This window comes from Laccaria bicolor, genomic scaffold (assembly GCF_000143565.1).
Source record: "Laccaria bicolor S238N-H82 LACBIscaffold_25 genomic scaffold, whole genome shotgun sequence".
Taxonomy (NCBI): Eukaryota; Fungi; Basidiomycota; class Agaricomycetes; order Agaricales; family Hydnangiaceae; genus Laccaria; species Laccaria bicolor.
In genome coordinates, this window is record NW_001889896.1 from 270,493 (window position 1) to 289,130 (window position 18,638).

At 48.9% G+C, this 18,638-nt stretch overlaps 10 protein-coding genes across 10 annotated transcripts; 4 read left to right on the forward strand and 6 right to left on the reverse strand.

Annotated features, from left to right (window-relative positions):
- Positions 1-632: 632 nt before the first annotated feature.
- LACBIDRAFT_330098 (uncharacterized protein) lies at positions 633-1,502 on the reverse strand (the record flags this gene model as incomplete). The annotated part of the gene is made up of 4 exons (XM_001884387.1): positions 633-715; positions 738-860; positions 982-1,254; positions 1,322-1,502. 4 exons carry the CDS (start codon positions 1,500-1,502, stop codon positions 633-635), a joined length of 660 nt encoding a protein of 219 aa, XP_001884422.1.
- Positions 1,503-1,956: 454 nt separating this feature from the next.
- On the reverse strand, positions 1,957-2,250 carry LACBIDRAFT_303775 (uncharacterized protein; the record flags this gene model as incomplete). Its single annotated transcript, XM_001884388.1, has 1 exon — positions 1,957-2,250. One exon carries the CDS (start codon positions 2,248-2,250, stop codon positions 1,957-1,959), a length of 294 nt encoding a protein of 97 aa, XP_001884423.1.
- A 39-nt stretch (positions 2,251-2,289) lies between these two features.
- On the reverse strand, positions 2,290-3,833 carry LACBIDRAFT_303776 (uncharacterized protein; the record flags this gene model as incomplete). The annotated part of the gene is made up of 8 exons (XM_001884389.1): positions 2,290-2,430; positions 2,505-2,761; positions 2,817-2,895; positions 2,947-3,085; positions 3,148-3,229; positions 3,287-3,464; positions 3,516-3,527; positions 3,585-3,833. 8 exons carry the CDS (start codon positions 3,831-3,833, stop codon positions 2,290-2,292), a joined length of 1,137 nt encoding a protein of 378 aa, XP_001884424.1.
- Positions 3,834-4,779: 946 nt separating this feature from the next.
- LACBIDRAFT_320115 (60S ribosomal protein L18) lies at positions 4,780-5,610 on the reverse strand (the record flags this gene model as incomplete). Its single annotated transcript, XM_001884390.1, has 6 exons — positions 4,780-4,827; positions 4,880-4,926; positions 4,977-5,307; positions 5,363-5,407; positions 5,464-5,550; positions 5,608-5,610. 6 exons carry the CDS (start codon positions 5,608-5,610, stop codon positions 4,780-4,782), a joined length of 561 nt encoding a protein of 186 aa, XP_001884425.1.
- A 686-nt stretch (positions 5,611-6,296) lies between these two features.
- On the forward strand, positions 6,297-7,040 carry LACBIDRAFT_237463 (uncharacterized protein; the record flags this gene model as incomplete). The annotated part of the gene is made up of 3 exons (XM_001884263.1): positions 6,297-6,428; positions 6,476-6,562; positions 6,621-7,040. Coding segments are annotated over 3 exons (639 nt in total), but the record flags the coding sequence as incomplete, so codon positions are not given.
- A 520-nt stretch (positions 7,041-7,560) lies between these two features.
- Positions 7,561-7,866, forward strand: LACBIDRAFT_303780 (uncharacterized protein; the record flags this gene model as incomplete). Its single annotated transcript, XM_001884264.1, has 2 exons — positions 7,561-7,732; positions 7,784-7,866. The coding sequence occupies 2 exons, from the start codon at positions 7,561-7,563 to the stop codon at positions 7,864-7,866; spliced, it is 255 nt and encodes an 84-aa protein (XP_001884299.1).
- Positions 7,867-8,002: 136 nt separating this feature from the next.
- On the forward strand, positions 8,003-10,545 carry LACBIDRAFT_303781 (uncharacterized protein; the record flags this gene model as incomplete). Its single annotated transcript, XM_001884265.1, has 8 exons — positions 8,003-8,021; positions 8,081-8,191; positions 8,243-8,325; positions 8,392-8,839; positions 8,896-9,161; positions 9,216-9,501; positions 9,557-9,684; positions 9,739-10,545. The coding sequence occupies 8 exons, from the start codon at positions 8,003-8,005 to the stop codon at positions 10,543-10,545; spliced, it is 2,148 nt and encodes a 715-aa protein (XP_001884300.1).
- Positions 10,546-11,807: 1,262 nt separating this feature from the next.
- Positions 11,808-13,948, forward strand: LACBIDRAFT_330103 (uncharacterized protein; the record flags this gene model as incomplete). The annotated part of the gene is made up of 4 exons (XM_001884266.1): positions 11,808-13,383; positions 13,591-13,677; positions 13,777-13,900; positions 13,927-13,948. The coding sequence occupies 4 exons, from the start codon at positions 11,808-11,810 to the stop codon at positions 13,946-13,948; spliced, it is 1,809 nt and encodes a 602-aa protein (XP_001884301.1).
- An 812-nt stretch (positions 13,949-14,760) lies between these two features.
- Positions 14,761-15,506, reverse strand: LACBIDRAFT_303783 (40S ribosomal protein S30). The gene is made up of 4 exons (XM_001884391.1): positions 15,467-15,506; positions 15,285-15,402; positions 15,187-15,228; positions 14,761-14,967 (listed from the first exon to the last, which is right to left on the reverse strand). Exons 1-4 carry the CDS (start codon positions 15,474-15,476, stop codon positions 14,946-14,948), a joined length of 192 nt encoding a protein of 63 aa, XP_001884426.1. The 5' UTR covers positions 15,477-15,506; the 3' UTR covers positions 14,761-14,945.
- A 988-nt stretch (positions 15,507-16,494) lies between these two features.
- Positions 16,495-17,240, reverse strand: LACBIDRAFT_252249 (uncharacterized protein; the record flags this gene model as incomplete). The annotated part of the gene is made up of 3 exons (XM_001884392.1): positions 16,495-16,833; positions 16,885-17,099; positions 17,147-17,240. Coding segments are annotated over 3 exons (648 nt in total), but the record flags the coding sequence as incomplete, so codon positions are not given.
- Between the last annotated feature and the right edge of the window lie 1,398 nt (positions 17,241-18,638).

An 18,638-nucleotide genomic window follows, 5' to 3' on the forward strand; every position in this document is an offset into this window, starting at 1 on the left:
GGGAACATTGTGGCGGAATTTATCGAAATAGTATGGATAAGATTCGACACACATTCCTGAATAAGTGACCGACTGTTGGAATTTCAAGCGCATCACGTTCGTGGAAACAATGATTGCGTTGTTCCATGATAACTCCTCCATCATTCCGTAGTCATTTTGTGCTTCATGTGACAGGGATTATTTCAAATTAGACTACGTATTTAGGTAGCTAGTTACAAGATGAAGACCTCGCGCGTTTGCGAGGGTCCCTATCTACCCGAGTGAACGAGACGACATGTTCATTTCAACACCGACATTTGCCATCAATGTGTTGAACATTGGACAGGTGTGTCGTTCTTCATCACGTGTGTCGTATTTCATTTCTGTGTGTGTGTGTCGACTCTTGTCCGTCCTGCATCCGGCGCTTTTGGACAAATTTGACGACAGTTGGATATATTTGCTGATCTCGTACCACCAGTTGACCACCAGGTAGAAAAATCAATTTCTCCGACTGAAGGTGAGAGGGACACTCTAGATTGGCCTATAGCATCTTGGTCGGCATTGGTAAGTAACTGTAAGTCATCATGATTCTTGCATAATTCATGATCATTCCATCGTTCAAGTCTTTTACTGGCGAAACCTCAATGAATGATTTAGATAACGCCTTTCAAGAGCGCAGGCTTATGCTGATCGGTTGCAAATTTCTGACACCTGACTTCATATTTATATACCATATCTAAAGTGTTCTACAACCTTACTAGTAGTAGTAGTATTTTGGGTCATCAACCGAACGCGGTCCGCCCTCAAGCTCATTTTTGATGAACTGCCGAATTCCTCCTCTCGGTCGTCGTCTACGACACCTGACTTCATATTTATATTATCTATTACCATAATAGGACATATTTGCATATATATTGAGTGCGATTCTCATCTCTTCACTGTAAGGGCCTATTAACCAATGCACCACCAGGAAAAAGCGATGGCCCTCCGATAATAGCTGACAGTAACGGGAACTTTTGTAATCTTTGTCAGGCTGCATGACGCTGTTACTATGGTGCTGATCGACCTTGGCCTTTGAGCGAGCGAGCAACAGAGCATCACCACAAATGACAGGATATTTCCATGCATGCCTCAATGACAGGTACCAGGTCTCTGGTCTAAATTGTTCTTCATCTTTCATTGGCACGGAAACTATGTCGGCAATGATGATGGCGCCAGAATTGCACTGCGCCACTTGAACCACCCCATAAATTTTTTCGTAATCGAAATACGTTTCTGTAGCTATCGTGAGCTTGGCGGTATTGTGACGATAGACGCCCGATGGAGCAACAAAATTACATACCTGGGGAAAGGCTTTTAACGTCGAACTCCTCATACTTCATCCCCGTTTTGCATACCAAACCGTCTGGAGGAACGACCAAAACCGAAGCTTGGATTACTCCGCTATCTGGAACTTGCTGTCTCACAGGGGGGTCGGGGGTGGGTGCAGCTGCTTTGGAGCGGCGTTGAAGGAGGAAAGACATGGTGCGTGATGTTTGATTTTTTCCCTGAGCTGTAGAAGTGAACAGCGTTTACAGGGTTGGACGTTGAGGTTTGAGGTTGATTCATCAAAATTTGTATCATGGAGCCGCAGAATAGGGGAACTCAAACGATAAACTTGAGTACTTGAGTTCCCCTATTCAGCCTCGACGAATATATGACTGACCCCTTGCTGGATGTCAACTTGATGTCAACTGCATGCATCATCTGGACAAACCTTGCGACATACTGCAAGGGTCGTCGCGTCTCAGGATTTCAACCCTTTCTTCGGCTTTGTTCGAACTTTCAACTGTACATGAATTCTGGTTCTTGACTCTTGAGCAACGGATTATTGATCACCATCTTCAGGATCAAGACGATGAGGACGTATGAACGTTTGAGCACGATCTCCACCCTATTTATTGAATGTTAGACGAGTCTCATAGTATCGAGTTATAGCTAGGCGTATCTCCTTGTTTTGGGTAGCCGATATTCCATGGCTCCCATATCACCAAGATCCCAAACTCTCTCAAAATGCAAACCCGACTCATTCCCAAGCCTAATAAAGTCACTGAGGGTGCGCGTGCCCATGCTGTTGCACGCGACCATCAAGTGAATGTCGAGCGCGTACTGTCGGATCCTCCCCTCCCCAAAATTAGGCAGAAGGGGCTCGGGTGCTTTCTGAAATAAAGCAGGCTGGTTGTCGGCAAGGTCATCGGTGTTCTGCAAAATGTATTCCTCTGTTTCAGGCATCGTGAACACCTGTGCCATGCCGCTACGCAAATCCAGTGGTTACTCACGGACAAGAAGGCGACTATGTGGGCCCATTGCTTTTCGCACCCCGGTTAAAATTTTGATGCTATCGGCATCAGGCCAGTCATGGCTGGGAATATGGTCGGGTGAGTTGTCTGTATTGCGGTGAAAGACGTGCGCCTACATGACGTTCTTCAGCTATGATGAGTGAGAATAAGGTGAGAACTCAGTCAACAAAAGTCTCAAGATCTTACAATGTAAACATCACAATTCTGGGCGGGAGACTCACTCAAGAAGTCAAGGGGTTGAAACTCGACTCTGTTTTCTTTGATAGCTTCTGGACAGTTTCGCATCCAAAAGTCATCCTTGGCTTGTAGAATCCGATCAGGCAGATCTTGTAATATTATTTGCAAGGTCGGGAATTGTTTCGTCAGTCGGATGGTTACGTCTCCAATTCCGCCGCCAACGTCGCAAACGGAAGCGCCGTGACGTAGTTCTCCCCATGGGTACACTGTCGGCAAATGTCAGCAATGGTGCGGGAACGACTGTAACGAAATTTTTTGGACCTTGGGTGAGAGCGTATGCTTCTGTAGCTTCGTTCCAACCTTCCATTCCAACAGCGAATCGGGCGCCTCCTTCAGTGGTCTATACACTTAACATATCAGATAACGCCCCAAAGGTCCAGACTGAACGCACCTGGAAATGGTCAAACAGGGGCCCGGGGAAACCTGTATATCTGTTGAAAGCAGCGTGGCAGGGCTCATAAGAGAATCCCCATTCGATATCCGCGAGGACCTCAGGTAGCAGCGCAGCAGATTTGAAGCATATGTCGGTGCTGTAAATTTGAAAATCAACATCGATGTCTTCCATGCTAGCATTTTCACAGAATGGACGAACCAAAAGAGTCCAATGTTGATTAGAGGGTTGTTTGACAAGAGCTGGATGCTGAGACGATTATTCGCAAAGACATTTGCAGAAACTAATAGTCAATGGGTCAAAATACGATCGCGACATCGTGAAGAGGTTGACTACTGACCCTCCCGAAAGATATGTTTCGACGCCAAGAAGCGCAAAACCCTCCCAAGCTTCCGCTCTTCAATCCCTGCTTTCTTTCCGATATCAGATATGTGCATTCCCGCGTTGGAGGGATTTTCTTGAAGGATATCGGCGATCTTGAATTCTGTGGCGACTCTCAAACAGACAGGCTCGTATGACTGTACGACAGTTAGCCTTCATTCCGATCACAGCATGAATGCAACATTTACACCCATAAATCGCTGTTCAAAGCAAGGAAACGTTGGTAATTTTGCAGGACATGAATATATTAGACATACATTGAGCACGATATGGTTCGGACGCGCGACGCTAGCGGACAGTTGAGCACAAGCACCTTCAATGGTTTGTATCGCTGTGCGTAAGTCTCTGTCGCTTATAACAGCGTCGAGTGGGTGAGGTTCGGTATCGTCCAGCGAGGGAACGTAAGGCTTTGCATCGACTTTCTCGTAGTGCGCCTCCACGACCTTCGTCGCGTCTGCGATTAGGGCCACAAGAGCGGATAGTAGGCTGTCGCTATTCGGAGGCATGACTTTTCTATGTGCAGTTGGTGGGTTTAGCCTTCGGGTTGTGAGGCACTTTTGTAGTCGCCCCCAAGTCTTCCGACGTTGATGGTAAGCGGCGTAGGAAAAAGCGTATTGACTGAGGAGAACAGATTCTTGCTTCTTCGCGTGTATCAAACAATCCCTATCGAACCTCTGATTGAGACCCATAAGGCTGGAATAGCAAAAGTGGATGATTAGCTGCCACTGTTGGGACGCATGACTTTTCTGTGTGCTGTTGGTAGGTTTAACCTTTGAGGGACTTTTGTAGTCGCCTCCAAGTCTTCCGAAAAGCCTTACTGACTGATGAGAACAGTTTCTTGCTTTTTAACGTGGATCAACCACCGAACCTATTAGTGAGATAAGACTGGAGTCATTGACAGATAGACAGGTAGAGCTGAACAGGGGCAGAGGCGAAGCCGGTTGAGTCGGACGAGATCCTAAATTCTGTGAAAGTGGCGTAAGAAGAGTCTTGCCGAATCAGACGTAGAACCTTTCGGTGAAATCCACAAGACTGGAGTCATTGACAGGTGGGGAGGTGAACACAGTCGAGTTGGACAGTCCGCCTGATGCGGTCGCTGAATGCGGTGAGTAAGCCGCCTTTCCGTGAATGGGAATCGAGTTCGACTTAAAGTGAGAGAGAAAAATGCCAAAAAGTGATGCACTCACATACCAGCGGACAAGAAAGTCCGCGGTCTTGTTCATAGGACACCTGGGATGCAGGGAGAAGAAACCCATTCAGAGCCTTAGCATTGGAACGGAATTCGCGAAATGGACATTGAAGTATGTATAAGTTTGAGTGATTGATGGACTGCATACAAGCCGTGGCATAACGCATAAAAACTCCGACATGAAGAACCACCCCAACAGCCAAGAGACGGCCCTACCTCCCAAAGCGTGTATGTGATATTTTGGATGGTAAGATACGACACGATTATACCTTGAAACCGCGCGACTTTCGGCGACCACGACCTTGCTCGAACTAGAATATTTAGGTAAGAAAAAACGAGAAGGAAGCTACGTGAGCGACATACTTTGCGGCCCTTGGATTGGGTGTAGGGTTTCTTGTTCTTGTGAGGACCTACAAGTGAATCAGCAACCACCAAAAAAAAAATTGGACGCTAAACGAACCCATGCCAAAGTGCTTGTACGCTTCCCTCGCAGTCTTCACACCCCTCAACAGCACCGTGTTAGAACCCTTCGGTGAACGGAGTGCGAGCTGATCCAGAGTAATAGCCTCGCCACCAGCGTTGAGGATGCGCTCCTTTGCTGCACGTGTGAAGCGCAGAGCGGCAATTGTCAATTTGGGGACCTCGGTCAAACGGATATCGTCTGTCACTGTGCCAACTTGAACGATAATTTTTGATTCACGCTCGGGAGTGTGTGAAGTCTCCTTGACGATGCGCGAGAGGGAGAGAGGGGGACGGTTGGTCTTGGAGAGGAAAAGTCTGTGGAGGATAACCTAGAAAAGTCGGAGTTCAGCAGATGGTGTAGGGTCTTTCGTGGAAGATATAAACCTTGTTAAAGTTGGCATCGGTACGGCGGGCGAGGAATCGGTAGAGCTGGAAACTAGGTGTCAAAATCTGAAAAGTCCTCTGAGGTGAATGAGAGCGCAAACCTTGACGAGGAGAAGCAAATAGGGATCCTCGCTCTTGGGGGCGGTACGGGCCCCCTTCTTGACGTGGTGGGCGGTAATGTCGATACCCTAGTGCATATTATGTGAGTAAAACCACCCCGCCGCTGGCAACGACGACGAGCTCACCATCTTGGTTTCTTGCCGGAATTGGTAGTCTGATTGGTGGCCTGCTTACAGAGGCTTGATGAACTGTGCAGTCGAACATTTGAGTTCAAGCTCCGCTTAAATGCTGTGTCAGTAGAATTCCCACTTCCCATACGCGAGTTCCAGTATTAAATTGTGGAAAAAATCAGATTCTCTATCCAGGAGGTCTATTCATCTGAGATAGAATTTCTAGAGCTACGTGGGCAGGATGTCAAGTTTTCTACGCGCAAAAGAATAGGCGCTCGCGGACTTGTAACTGAGTCTCGTCGCCAAACACTGGACAACAAGTTGTGACTTGAAACCACCATGGTGAGTTTTTCTTGCTGACCCTACGCCCACTTTTTGCAACTTTTGACCATCAACATGCAGTACGGCGAAGCTCCCTCAGCCAACGTAGACCCTTACTCCGACGCATACAATGCCCCTCCCGCAGCCGCCCCCGCCGACCGCGACCCTCCCCCTCCACGAGGCAGGTCTCGCTCAAGAAGTCCTGCTGCGCGCAGCACCACTGGCGCCAACGGTACCAACGGCAACGACAGGGAGTACCGCAGTCCCCCTTTCCGCCGTCGTTCTCCTGCCCCTGCAGGCAGGAGGCCTCCTCATGCCCCAATCGTGCGTTCCTATTTTACTTTATTTTTTACCTTGTTCTATATGTGTATGCTCACAAGATTCGGCAGGCGCCCAATCCTTCCAACGTTCTTGGCGTGTTCGGCCTGAGCATTCGTACCCAAGAGCGCGACTTGGATGAAGAGTTCAGCCGCTTTGGCCGCGTTGAGAAAGTCACCATTGTCTACGATCAACGGGTCGGTTTAGCTCACTCCGTTGCCTCATGTCGTCTAACCTTTCCAAGCAGTCCGATAGGTCGCGCGGGTTCGGTTTCATCAAAATGGCAACTGTTGAAGACGCCACCAGGTGCATCCAGGAACTCAATGGCGTTGTATGTTGTTTTACCTTGTTCATCAATTCATTTTCATATCTGAGACATTCATATTTAGGATCTCAATGGCCGTCGTATTCGTGTGGACTACTCCGTTACGGACCGCCCGCATGCACCCACCCCAGGAGAATATATGGGTCACCGTCGTGCTGGAGGCAGGGATTCCTATCATGGCGACCGTCGTGATCATCGAGACTCCTCCTACCGCGACTCTCATCGTGACCGTGACTCTGGACGACGTGGAGGAGACCGCGAAAAGGACCGCGATTTATACGGAAGGGAGAACCGCGATTGGCGTGACCGCCGAAGCCCCCCTCCTTCCCGAGGTGGACGCTACTCTCCTGAGTACAGGCGTAGGAGAAGTTATTCTAGGAGCCCACCTCCTCGAGGAAGCAGCCCTCCACCACGTAGGGAACGGGATTACGATGCCCCTTCGACCGCTGCGCCTGCCGCCGCTGCCGATGCCCCTCGCTGGTAAATGATTTTATTCTCACGTTCAGTATCTTTTTTTCTCTCTTCTATTTCTCTACTTTTTCATCGTGTTGTGGCCGGCCGAGTGTTTGCAAGATCACAGGTGCTTCATGGTCAAAAGGCGAAGAAAGGTCAAAATAATTGGATCAAGTGATGAAGCACTGCACGACTTTCCTTTCATTCCAATTGTTGTCTACAAAATCCCATGCCTCCCGTGTCGTGAAGAAAGAACATCTCTCAGATTGGACGTCGGTCGTTATTCAATAGTCAAATTTTCAAGTTGTCAAGTGCCTCTAGTAATCTCGTTCTCGCTACCATTGTTTCCAAGTACAGAAGATATCTCTGCAAAATAGTCTCTCCCTCGTAAAACAAGTATCAATGGGTCAAGTGGCGAGCTTCTACTATCGCCCCCATCAGTTGGTGGCAGTACTTCTGTGCTGTCCAAGAACGGGTTTCCTCTTGGGACGTGCTGGAAGAGAAGCGCCAGGACAGCCTCATTCTTACGGCATACGGCCCACGCACCTTTAATGGTTCAATTGCGGCGCTTATCACTAGGGTTGTGGGGAGATTCTCTCAACTTGGTAACCAAGATATCGTTCTGGGCGTTTGAGCAAGGTTTCTTCGGAGACGGTGTCAATGCACGAAATTCGGCGTTTATTCCCCTACGCAAGTCCATCAATGTTGACCCTTGGTTCAAAGGTGAGTGACTTATTTCGGTTGGGCATCTATGTCTCCAGGTTATACTGCTAGAGATTATACTGTTAGATAGATATTTATGTTTAGAGTACATTGAACACGCTATTTCGTTCAACAGGCTACAGTTTGAGTTTTGAGATGAACTTAAAAGTCAACACGAACTTACTGACGGGAAAGGTTCCCACGATCGACGACCGCTTTGGGAACACCGCGACCTGACAGAATTTTTGCAGCTACCTCGCAATCTAGCCCTTCTACCTCCTCCCTTGAATCATGCCTAAAATCAGGAAAAGTACGACCATCATTCGAAATTTGCTGTTCCGAGCTGTTGTGCTGACCCCGAGGTAACAGAAACTACCAATAGGGCCAAGACGAATGACCGTGCTAAGCTGAAGCATAAAGTCAAGGAGAGTCGGAAAAAAAAAGTCAAGGCGGCGAAGAAGAATCCTCAGTGGAAGTCAAGTACGTTATCTGCATTGTTGCCGACGAATTGAAGCTGATGAAACGACTCAGAACATAAGAAGGATCCTGGTATCCCGAATGATTTCCCGTATAAAGACCAGATTCTTGCAGAGGTTGCTGAGCAGAGGAGAGTTGTGCGTTCTTCTTCTTTTTACTTTTTTGGGGATGATTTTCCGATTTAATGAGTGTGATGGATGTAGGCTGCAGAGGAGAAGCAGAAGCGTAAAGAGGAAAAACGACTTCTTGCTGCGCGTGCCAAAGCTGGGCTAAGCAACGAGGAAGGCGATGATGCCGTGTCTCAAGAGCAGATGGAGGTGGACCACGATGATGAACTTGAACTGACGGGTAAAGACCGATTGAACGTCGGCTCGGACGGGATCGCCAGTCTCAGCGCCAAGCTGGTAAATAAGGCTCTGAAGCCCCGGCCTAAGCCTGTTGAGGTGGAAGAGGAAGACGAGGAGGAGGAGGAAGACGACGTTCCGGTGCTTATTAATCGCGACCTGCCAAACTTGAAATCGGTTCTGGACAGCGCGGACGTGATTGTTCAAGTTCTGGATGCGCGGGACCCGATGTCGTGTAGGAGTCTGCATTTGGAGATGCTGGCGAAGGAGAGTGGGAAGAAGATGCTGTTGGTCGTGAATAAGATTGGTACGCTCTTTTTTTGAGAATTTTTTCCGGGAAAGAAGTTGATAAGTTTCGTTTAGACGCATGCCCCCGCGAGGCTGTTGCATCTTGGACTGCGTACCTTCGCTCGGAGTACCCTGCGCTTTTGTTCCGCTCTGCGACTGCGTTCTTGCCTACGGGTCCTGAGCAAGTGAATGTCAAAGCGAAAGGAAAAGGCAAGGGAAAGGTTACAGTTCCCGCAGACGACGCTGTTGGCGTTGATTCCGTTCTGGAATGCCTGGGGCAGTGGGCTCAAGAAAAAAGAAACGAGGTGCCACTTACTGTCGCTGTCGTTGGTATCACGAATGTGAGTCTGACATTTTCACTTTGCGATCTTTTTGCTCATGAGTTTTCTATTCAGGTAGGCAAAAGCTCTTTCGTGAACTCGCTGCTACGGAAACGAGCTCTGCCCGTCTATTCCCTCTCCTCGTCGTCTCGAGGACCGACGACTACCGAGCTCCCTCAGGAAACCACGCTGGAAGTGGCAGGGAAGCAAATACGGTTTATAGATACCCCTGGACTCTCATTTGCTGCACACGATGATGAAGAGGAGGGTCATGCCCAAGACCAAAACGAAATCCGCGGTCGGGATATCCTACTACGAAATAAAGGTCGTATAGACCGCCTCAAAGATCCATCCTTCCCTGGTATGACTGAACTTTTCAAACGCCGAGGTAGACCTGACCTGGTTTTTTCGTCTAGTCGCGCACATCGTGGCACGCGGAAACGCCGAAGACCTCATGTTGCTGTACAGCATACCTGCATTCGCAAAAGGTGATGCAGAGGCCTTCTTATCGGGTGTGGCCCGCGCTAATCAGCTAATCAAAAAGGTGCGTTTTTCTCTTATCTTCGTATTTACGGTCCGCTGAGTACTATAAAAATAGAAAGGGCAGCTAGACTTGACAGGTGCAGCACGCATCGTGTTGAGGGATTGGAGTCTTGGGAAATTGGCGAGATATACCACAGCCTCTGCTCCTGCGCCTTCATCGGACAATGCTGCCCTGGACGTGGCGAAACTTTACGCGAATGATGAACCTATTTTAGCTTCTCTGAAGACGCGGAAGGAGATGAGGAAGGCAGGGGGTGTCGTGAAATTCTCGGCGGGAGCCGTTGAGACTAGGAAGGTGGCTGTTGATGAGCCTTGGGTTGGGCTAGCCGGCGAGGACGACGAAGAAGGTGAGGAAAGCGAGGAAGATGACTTGGAAGTTGGCCAGGATGAGGAGGACGAAGATGAGGAATGTGATTTAGACGAAGAGGACGACGAAGAGGAAGAGATGGATGAGGGAGAGGACACCGACGACGACGAAGATGACGAAGAAGATACCCTTCCCCCATTCTCAAATAAACAAAAACGAAAACGTAGCGCAGAGCCAGCACCCCCTGCACCGCCTTCAAAAAAGGTTGCGTTCGCTGCCGACCCAAAAACTTCAAAACAAGCGCGTAAAGCTGGGTCACTAAAAATCAAAGCGCAGCAGCAGAAGCCCGCGCCCGTCCCAGCGAAGAAGGTGGAGGAACCAAAACAACCACTCAAGGCTGTGGAGACGGCGAAATCCAAGCTTCCTGTGAAGGAGAAGAAGGTCGTGGAGAAAAAGGTCGCTAACGTGGCAGCGAAGAAGGCTAAAGGTAGTAAACCTGCGAAATCTCCTACCACAAAAGGACCAGAGGCTTACGACTTTAGCAAGTTCTTCTGAACGTTTGTACTACTTGTATTACGATTGTGGCTTCAAGGCTCGATCTGTTTATTGCTTTTGACATACCGAGCTCTGTCGTTGTAGGCGGCGCTTGTTGGAAATTTTGCGCCCACAGCAGCCCACAACACGTGTTGAAAAAACGCGTCGTTGAGGGTTGGTTGAGGGCTTCTTGGAAGGAACTTCATCACCGTAAAACCAAGGCCCCGCATCTCGCCAACCCAACAAAATGATGGGGTGTTTTCGCCGTAAAACACCATTTTCTCTACCAGCCCCTTCCCTTGTCATGTTTCAACGTCAAAGCATTCATTGTCCAACACATATGATACATTGTCTGCGAATATCCTATTCGCCACGATCTCGGTGGAATATTCGAAGTCTCACCTTATACTTTGGTTATTTGCTACTCCGGTCAACACTGTGACGGTATGACCTGGAGATTAGCACCTACAATGTACCCCTTTCCCTTCACATTCGCGATCACATGGCTAACTAACCTTGAACTGACCTCGAATAATGAAATCAGATCGTTGTTCTTCTCCATCACGGATTCCCTGTGTCGTTGGCCCTATACTTTCGGCTATTAACGCCCGCAAATCTGAGGTTGGCTGGTCATGGAATGCTAGCTTTGCTTCCTTACACAGGGTGTTTTGGCATTTCGATGCCGTCAATCACTGCCTTGGACGCATCGTGATTCGTGCGGGCTCAGGTTCGTCGCAGTCAGATGCCTTCCCAACGTTCCGCACATCGGACGGCGACACCGATTACACCCGCGCGTTCTTCAAGCCCTCGGGCACTCGCGCCTAACCCAGCAGAGAATCCCAGATTTGGAAAGCCAGGGGGATTGCGCGGATAAGAGAAACCCATATGGAGTTCGTTTCTAAACCCTCAGGCGTTTCCATTTCGGGTCTCGAGGCACGTTATGGGTTCAGAGAATTGGGCTGGATGGGCTTTAATTGGGACAAAAGCTTGACCTTGGGTCGTCAGTTTAGCCATCAGAGCTGTTCCCAATCTATCTTTCATTCAGCAAAGTAGCCCCAAATCGCGTCAAGGCTCCACGGTTCCCTATGAGACGGTTTCCCTTGTCCCAACGCGTTCGCGATTGGAGCTTAAACCTGAATCATAGCGGCTTTTGCTTAAAAGCGCACTCCACTTTTTGAACTGATCCCCATCAATCGCCTCCTCCACCCAGCTAGTTGTACGTCTTGTGATTTTCGTCGTGGGATACATCTGACATATCTTGACATCCGTTCAGCGCACTAAAGATGCCGCGGCCCCAGATTTTTCCAAGACTAGACGATCTTTCCCGGCGCTCGTCAGTCTCACGAGTGGTCAGTCATGGACTCTCCCAAGACCCATACGAAACTGACAGGGGACAGAACGCTTTTATTCCTGACTCAGCCTGGCGCAGTGCTCTACTTTCGCCACGCAGAACTTCATTCGCAGATCAAGGACTGTTCGATCGCTTGCCAGTCGAGCTTCACGTCGAAATATTCAGTCACTGCTTATCACCATTCCCAATCCTCAGTGTCAAAGAAGCCCCATTCCTAATTGCACTGGTTTGCAAAGCATGGAAAGAGCTGGTGTACAACACTCCGCGACTTTGGTCGTCCTTCGAGATCGAGATTCGGGGCTCACCAAGCGGCACTTTAGCGGACTCGGATTTGCGCCTCAGCAGGCTTATGAAGATCTGGCTGCAACGTTCCGGCAGCAAATATCCTCTCTCCGTTCGTGTGGTACACGACCCTCTGGGCCGTGTAGACGATGTCCGTTCCGCACCACTGTTGCTTGATATAATCAAGCACGCCCGACGATGGCGACATGTCGAGTTTGTGGTTCCAAGCGCGAGTCTAGCCGTTCTCCAAAATACCCTCCCAGAAGACTTTCCTACTCTGCGTTCATTGACCATTCAAATGAAGGGACTGTGGAATTCCTCTGCCGGGCTTGACATCCGAACAGCCGGAATCCCCTGGGCACAGCTCACAGCACTCGATTTACAGGTCGAGAGCCACGTATTAACTCTGGATGAATGCTTAGAGCTCCTCACTAAAGCAGTGAACCTCACATCTTGCACGTTGAATGCAGAATGTGTGCTCAGTTCACAAGCGCCAGATTGCCAGTCGTTGCAATTGCCAAGTTTAACAAGCCTCCATCTGATCCTCCAAGGGGGAACGTCAGCCCTAGCCGAGGAACCAGAGGCGTCTCTAACATCCTTCTTGAACTATTTTACGGGCATGGAATTAGAATCATTTCATGTCGAGTGGCTCGTCCGGTCTAGAAGTTGGTCGGGGACGCACCCAGCCTTCGTCTCCTTCCTTCAGGGATTATCACCTTCGCTGCGAAGTCTAAGCTTCGCATATCTCCCACTTGAGGAAGCAGAGTTGATGGAGTGCTTAGCGCAGCTGCCTTACCTTACCGGAATGGACTTGCGCTTTTCATTGGGAGATCGAGTGAACGATCCTATCACTGATGGGTTATTGCAGCACTATACACTGCCAAGTTCGATCACCTCTCTCTCTCCCTCCTCACTCCCAAGTTTCCATCCATCTCTCTCCCTCCCTTCGCTGTTTTCATCTTTGGATAAGAAGAAAAAACATCCTAGAGCCGACTCCCCCATTTTAGGACCTCCGTTAATCCTTCCGGCCTTGGAGAGGCTGTATCTGCAATGCAATGGAGAATCATGCACCAACACAGCACTCCTTGCATTAATACAGTCTCGATGGAACCCCAATGCCCGCAAAGACCTCTCTTTGGCAATGTCATTGAAGTATGTCCACTTTGTTTCAATGAAGCCTGCCGACTGGGACGTCCAAATGCAGGTGAAACAGTGGAAGGAGGAAGGTTTGGATATCATGGTCGATAGTTTTAATATTCGATGATCAAGTGTTTAAAATGGGGCTCGATTTTTCACGAAATTGATTATGGGGACGCTGCTATAAACTTGTTTCATGTTGCATGTAAATGAAAGCTAATACAATGTCAATCCATATGTGAATGGGACCGTCCATTCGCTTTTCAAGATCAAGAAATGTGACGTTTTGCGTGTAGAACGGACAGGAAAACCAAACGGGAATGCAAATATGTTATTCAGGACTGGATTGTTCAAGGGCTTCACGGCAGATCCATATTCCTCATGTCAGAGCCTGAAGGAGGCAGAGACAAAATCTCCCACCGTCGCCAGGAGCAGGTAACCGAGGGTTACATAGCTCACACTGTCAGTGTGATCCTGTCAAGCGGCAGAGGTCGGCGATGCGACGCTCAGGCTGAACGGGATCAACCAACGGGGTTTCCTTACTCGTGAAGGCGTTGGAAGTTACCAAGCAGCAGCTGCTTTGCAAAAACTTGCCGTAAATTGGACGTGAGTCGATGATTCGATCTACATAGGTCGGCCCAGAACATCGTCTAGGATGAAATGGTCATGGGCGGCGGCGAGAAGCCGGTCAAGAGCCCTGATAATCAATTCAGCCCGAAGGTAAAAGTAGATGGGTGCGTACATGTTGGCAACAGCCGTAAGGTAGTCAAAGGTCGTTTAATCTGTGAGTGAACGCGACTTTCTGACGAGAACGTTTGGAGGGAAGGACTGGACACAAAATCATGTAACGTACGTTTTTCTTTGCTTCGGCAGATCAGAAACAATGACGTGGCGAGCAACGGTTCACACACATTAACGTCGAAGACAGGAATGGGTTCGTAACGTTCTCGTCATCAGGCATCCATCCCTTGCCAACGTGGCGGCTGCGGGTAATATCAGATTGAGTTGAGAACGTAACTGCGCAAAAGATCTTCATGGTATGCCACGGATGCAACCAGGAGTAAGGTGGAGCAGAATCCAACAGGCTAGGGGTCTTGGTTAATAAAGGTGTTGGCCGTTGGCATTTCGAACAAGAAAAACAATCGCCGTCATCAAATGCTGGGAATATTCAAAGGGAGGAGCGGCAACTGCTGGTATGGCCCACGTTGGCGGACGCTGTCGCTATTGTGTGAACGAGTAGGTTTGTGGGTAGCCTAGATAGTCCTGCCAGACGCCCTCCGGGAAAGCAGAAGCGCTAGGAGGGAGCGGTGTAGCTAACCTGGTGGAAAGGTTGGAAAGTGTTATCAGTGTGGTCAGCGCCCAACTGAATTCAGTCTATGGCCAGATGCCAGACTCGCGGCAGAGATGTGCAGGTGCATAGTTCAAACGTGTAGGGAGGTTTTGGCCCCTGATATTCAGGACGATAATGCAGTGGATCATATGATGGATTGGGCATATAAGAACATGGGTGCATGCTGGGTGAATGACGCAACTAAAAAAAGAGAGAGGGAAATAATACAGCGCCCCCAAAATCCTACGACGTTCAGCAACCCTCCATCTCGCCGTGATAGCGTAAGTTCCCCATGTCAAGCTCTAACGAGAAGCTTTTTGTTTACTTCTCAGGGTTGGGGTTCCTGTAGGTCATCGTCGTCAGTTGGAATTCCAATAGACAGCAGAAGTGTAAGGGGGAAATAGAGAGTCAGATAGGAGCGAAAGACGTTTAGATGCTTGTTTGTCAACACAATCGTTTCAGTGTGAACTATGCAAAAGTGTATCATCGTTGAGAGGTGCCAGCCAGCCATATAGCCGAGAAGTGATAGGCAAAGAGCGCCATGCGAAACTGAAAAACTCACATTCTCCGCTTTCCTCCAGGTAGTGTTGTTACGTTCACGAATCTAATGATACCAAAGTCAGAATCCACTTCACAACAATCCCATCGGAAGGTGCTCACCGGCGGTTGTAGAGAATGCGTTTCTTAGCACGGCCCTTTGGTGTCTTTTTCTTCTCCTGCTTCTCGACCTTTGGTGTTTGCGATTTGACTTTGCCGGCACGGGCGAGCGATCCGTGAACTGTTGTGACCCATGACTACCGTCAGATACACTCCAGAGGGCTATTGGATGAAAAAATTTATACCTTTTCCCATTTCTTGAGGTTGCGGTTGTCGGTGAGAACCGTAGTTGGAAATGATTCAAGCAACTGTACAGTTCTTCGAGTTAGAGTTTCGCTGTTTGCCGCAGTATGATGATCAGCCTCTCTTGCCAAACATTATCAGTTTGCTTTTAGTACACAAGTACATATGGCAAAAGTAATAACCACTGCAGCGCGCCTACGGGCGCAAAGCTCGCTACGGCGATTATGTATTGACCAATTCAAATAATATTTGCGTTATCGACTCACCCGCCACAATTGTTTGCGGCAGTTGGTCATTTATGTGACCGTCTAATGGCTGCGAGGAGCATATTATATTGGAGAAGGAAATGATCTGTTTAATATTAGCTGGCATGGCTGCTCGTCGCCGAACCGCTTGCGCGGTTCGCTCCTCGCAGCCAATGCAATTTGAAGTTTGAACACTTCGAGTCCATACGAGTCACTTAGAGGGCGCCAAACATGGCTAAACTTACCCACGCAAGAGCTTTGGTGGCTCGTAGGGTAAAACCCGCTACTCACGTAGCGAGCATCTATCTCCAAATTACGCCTTTCGATTGCCTTTCGATTCATTTTGTCAGGGATGAGATACTAGAGGTCCGTTCAGCGATCGAACGATAAATATCTAAAACCTACGAGTTGGATGGAAAGGCAAGATAGTCTAAATCTCTAGTCAGTCGCCTCCATGGCAAAAGAACTGTGTGTAGAAGTAAGAGTGCCTCAGCGACCTACTCGTAGGAAAAAGAGCCCGGCTTTTGAACAGAATGACAACAGAGGGATTCGAACCCTCGCCCTTTCGGACCAGATGAGAACATAGGAAGTCCTGATTCTGGCGCCTTAGACCACTCGGCCATGTTGCCATGCAGACTGACCTTTCTCAAGAGAGTAAGAGGTGGAGACGGCATACAAATTCAATGCTCAAAACTGACTGGGCTTGGCTTGGGTAGAACTTCCAAGAACATAGTGAGGATCAATAATATTATTGGCACGTCAATTATACGTCCAAGGTTGTTTTTCTACGCCTTCTTGCCCGTTTCCTGTTGCCACTGCGAAATAGCCTCATTAATCTTCGTTTTCACCACTTCTTCTCCTACACTTTGCCCAAATGCTTCAACAAACTTGCCATGAGGGTCCATTAGGTAAACAAATATTGAGTGGTCAACGAGGTAGTCGCCGTTCGGATCGGCGTTGGGTGGTGTTGAGAAGTACACTCGGTAGGCTTTGCATACAGCTTTGGTAGCATCGTACGAACCAAAGAGGCCTGTAAAGGATGGATGGAAGTCTTGCAGGTATCGCGAGATGCGAGATTGCGAATCTCGAACGGGATCGACGGTGATGAACAGGGGTTGAAAAATCTTACCATGTTCTTTTTCTGTGTCTGAAGTCAGTGCGACATGGACGCGAACTGAAGCGAGGGGATACGTGCCTATTGAGTCTAGCACGGAGGTCACTTTGTCTAGCTCCGCTGGACAGATATCGGGGCAATTCGTGAATCCGAAATAGACCAATGACCATTTCCCAAGAAGATCCTCGTCAGTGAAAGGCTTGCCAGTGTCGGTCGTGAGGGAGAAGGGCCCGCCTATCTGTGGCCGACCATACTGTTTGTTCATTCGTTCTTTTTCTATTCGGAGTGAGAAGAATGTGGATGAAAAGGTCAAGTCCGCTCACCCCGTTCCTCCAGTAACCTGGTCTTTTCATATCGAAAGTAGAAAAACAGACCAACGCCTGCTGCTACAAAAATTGCAGCGGATGTGGGTGTAAACACCTAATATCTCATTCGGGTTCACCACGCAATCCGTAAAAATCATCGGAACTCACCCCAACGCTATTCCGCTCCGGAAATGATGAATAGTATCTGTGCGACCTTTTGAACGCGACTCCCTGTGCAACTCCCGCGTTTCTAGAATTGGTTTGTCGACGACAAATATTTGCGGAGCCATGCAGTGACCTCCACGGTTGTGTGCTTAAATTTCGCAAAGGTCGGAACGTCAAGGCACGGGAGTGAAGGGAGGTTGAGAACATTTCCTGTCACGTTCAACACGACGCGTCACGCTCTTCTCCTTGAACCACATCCACGCGCCGCCAACTGGTGTACTACTCGCCTTCTTTGCTTCATCTTTAAGGAATTCTTTCTCTGGATCCAAAAATGTTTTGTTGCGCGACGGAACTGCGCCTTTTTGCAGAAGACCCCTGGTTCCTGCTTACTACTTAGTCGTGCTCACCGCAAAGCCAAAGGAGGTAGTCCTTCTCAGGGCCTTCTCATTTCCAACGTCCATCAGCAATTTGTTTAGGTGAAAGTGGGATTTTTTGTCTGCCCCTCACACTCGCATCAGCAGGATGGCCCCGAGTAAACCATGTCATACTGGAGTCTCTGCCTCGACTCGGAGCTCAGGCGTGGTCTATTTTTAAGAGCCTAAAACTCAATCCTCGTTTCCAAGGCGATGAAAAATGGCGATGTTTACTGGTTCATTTGCGAACGGCGCGAGTTGAGAACTTTCAGAAGGTCTTCGGAAGGAGCAAGTTCAGGACCTGGCGATAAAGGAGAAGAAGACGAAAAGGGAATAATACTACAAAGGGCTGGTCCACGACTAACGTACCTCGAGGGACGCGACTGCATCAGTAGATTTTTTGGGTTCTGGAGTTACATGACCCTGCCTGTGCCACAAACTACCTAATGGTAGCGCGATTATCAACCTCCGATACGGATTTGCACCCACATCTAGCGTATCAGCTGGCTGTCGGCCGTCGCAGCGCCTGTGCCGAGTTTTGTCATGATGCTCTCTCGTGATGGCGGTAAAGTGTGGGGTTCCATCATCATTTTTTTTCTGACAAGTGCGAGACAGTGTTATGATTGGTCTTTTTTCTCGAAGTTGTCTGTGCCTGCTCATGTCATTTCCATTCCCAGATATTCCTGTATACGAACGAATGGAGTGACCATGGTCGGCTTGCGTTCGAAAGGATGTTACCCCCTCAACTGGGCTCTCGCTTCTCTGGACGGACAAGAAGCCTCTCGGCCAAACGTCGGAGACAGAAACTAAATCCGAGCGATATTGATCCAACTTTGACTGTGCACTCATTCATTCCGGACGCCGAGGCGCACAAGTACGATGTACGGAATCATTACGACTTGATTATATCTCAGGAACTTTGATCCTTCTAC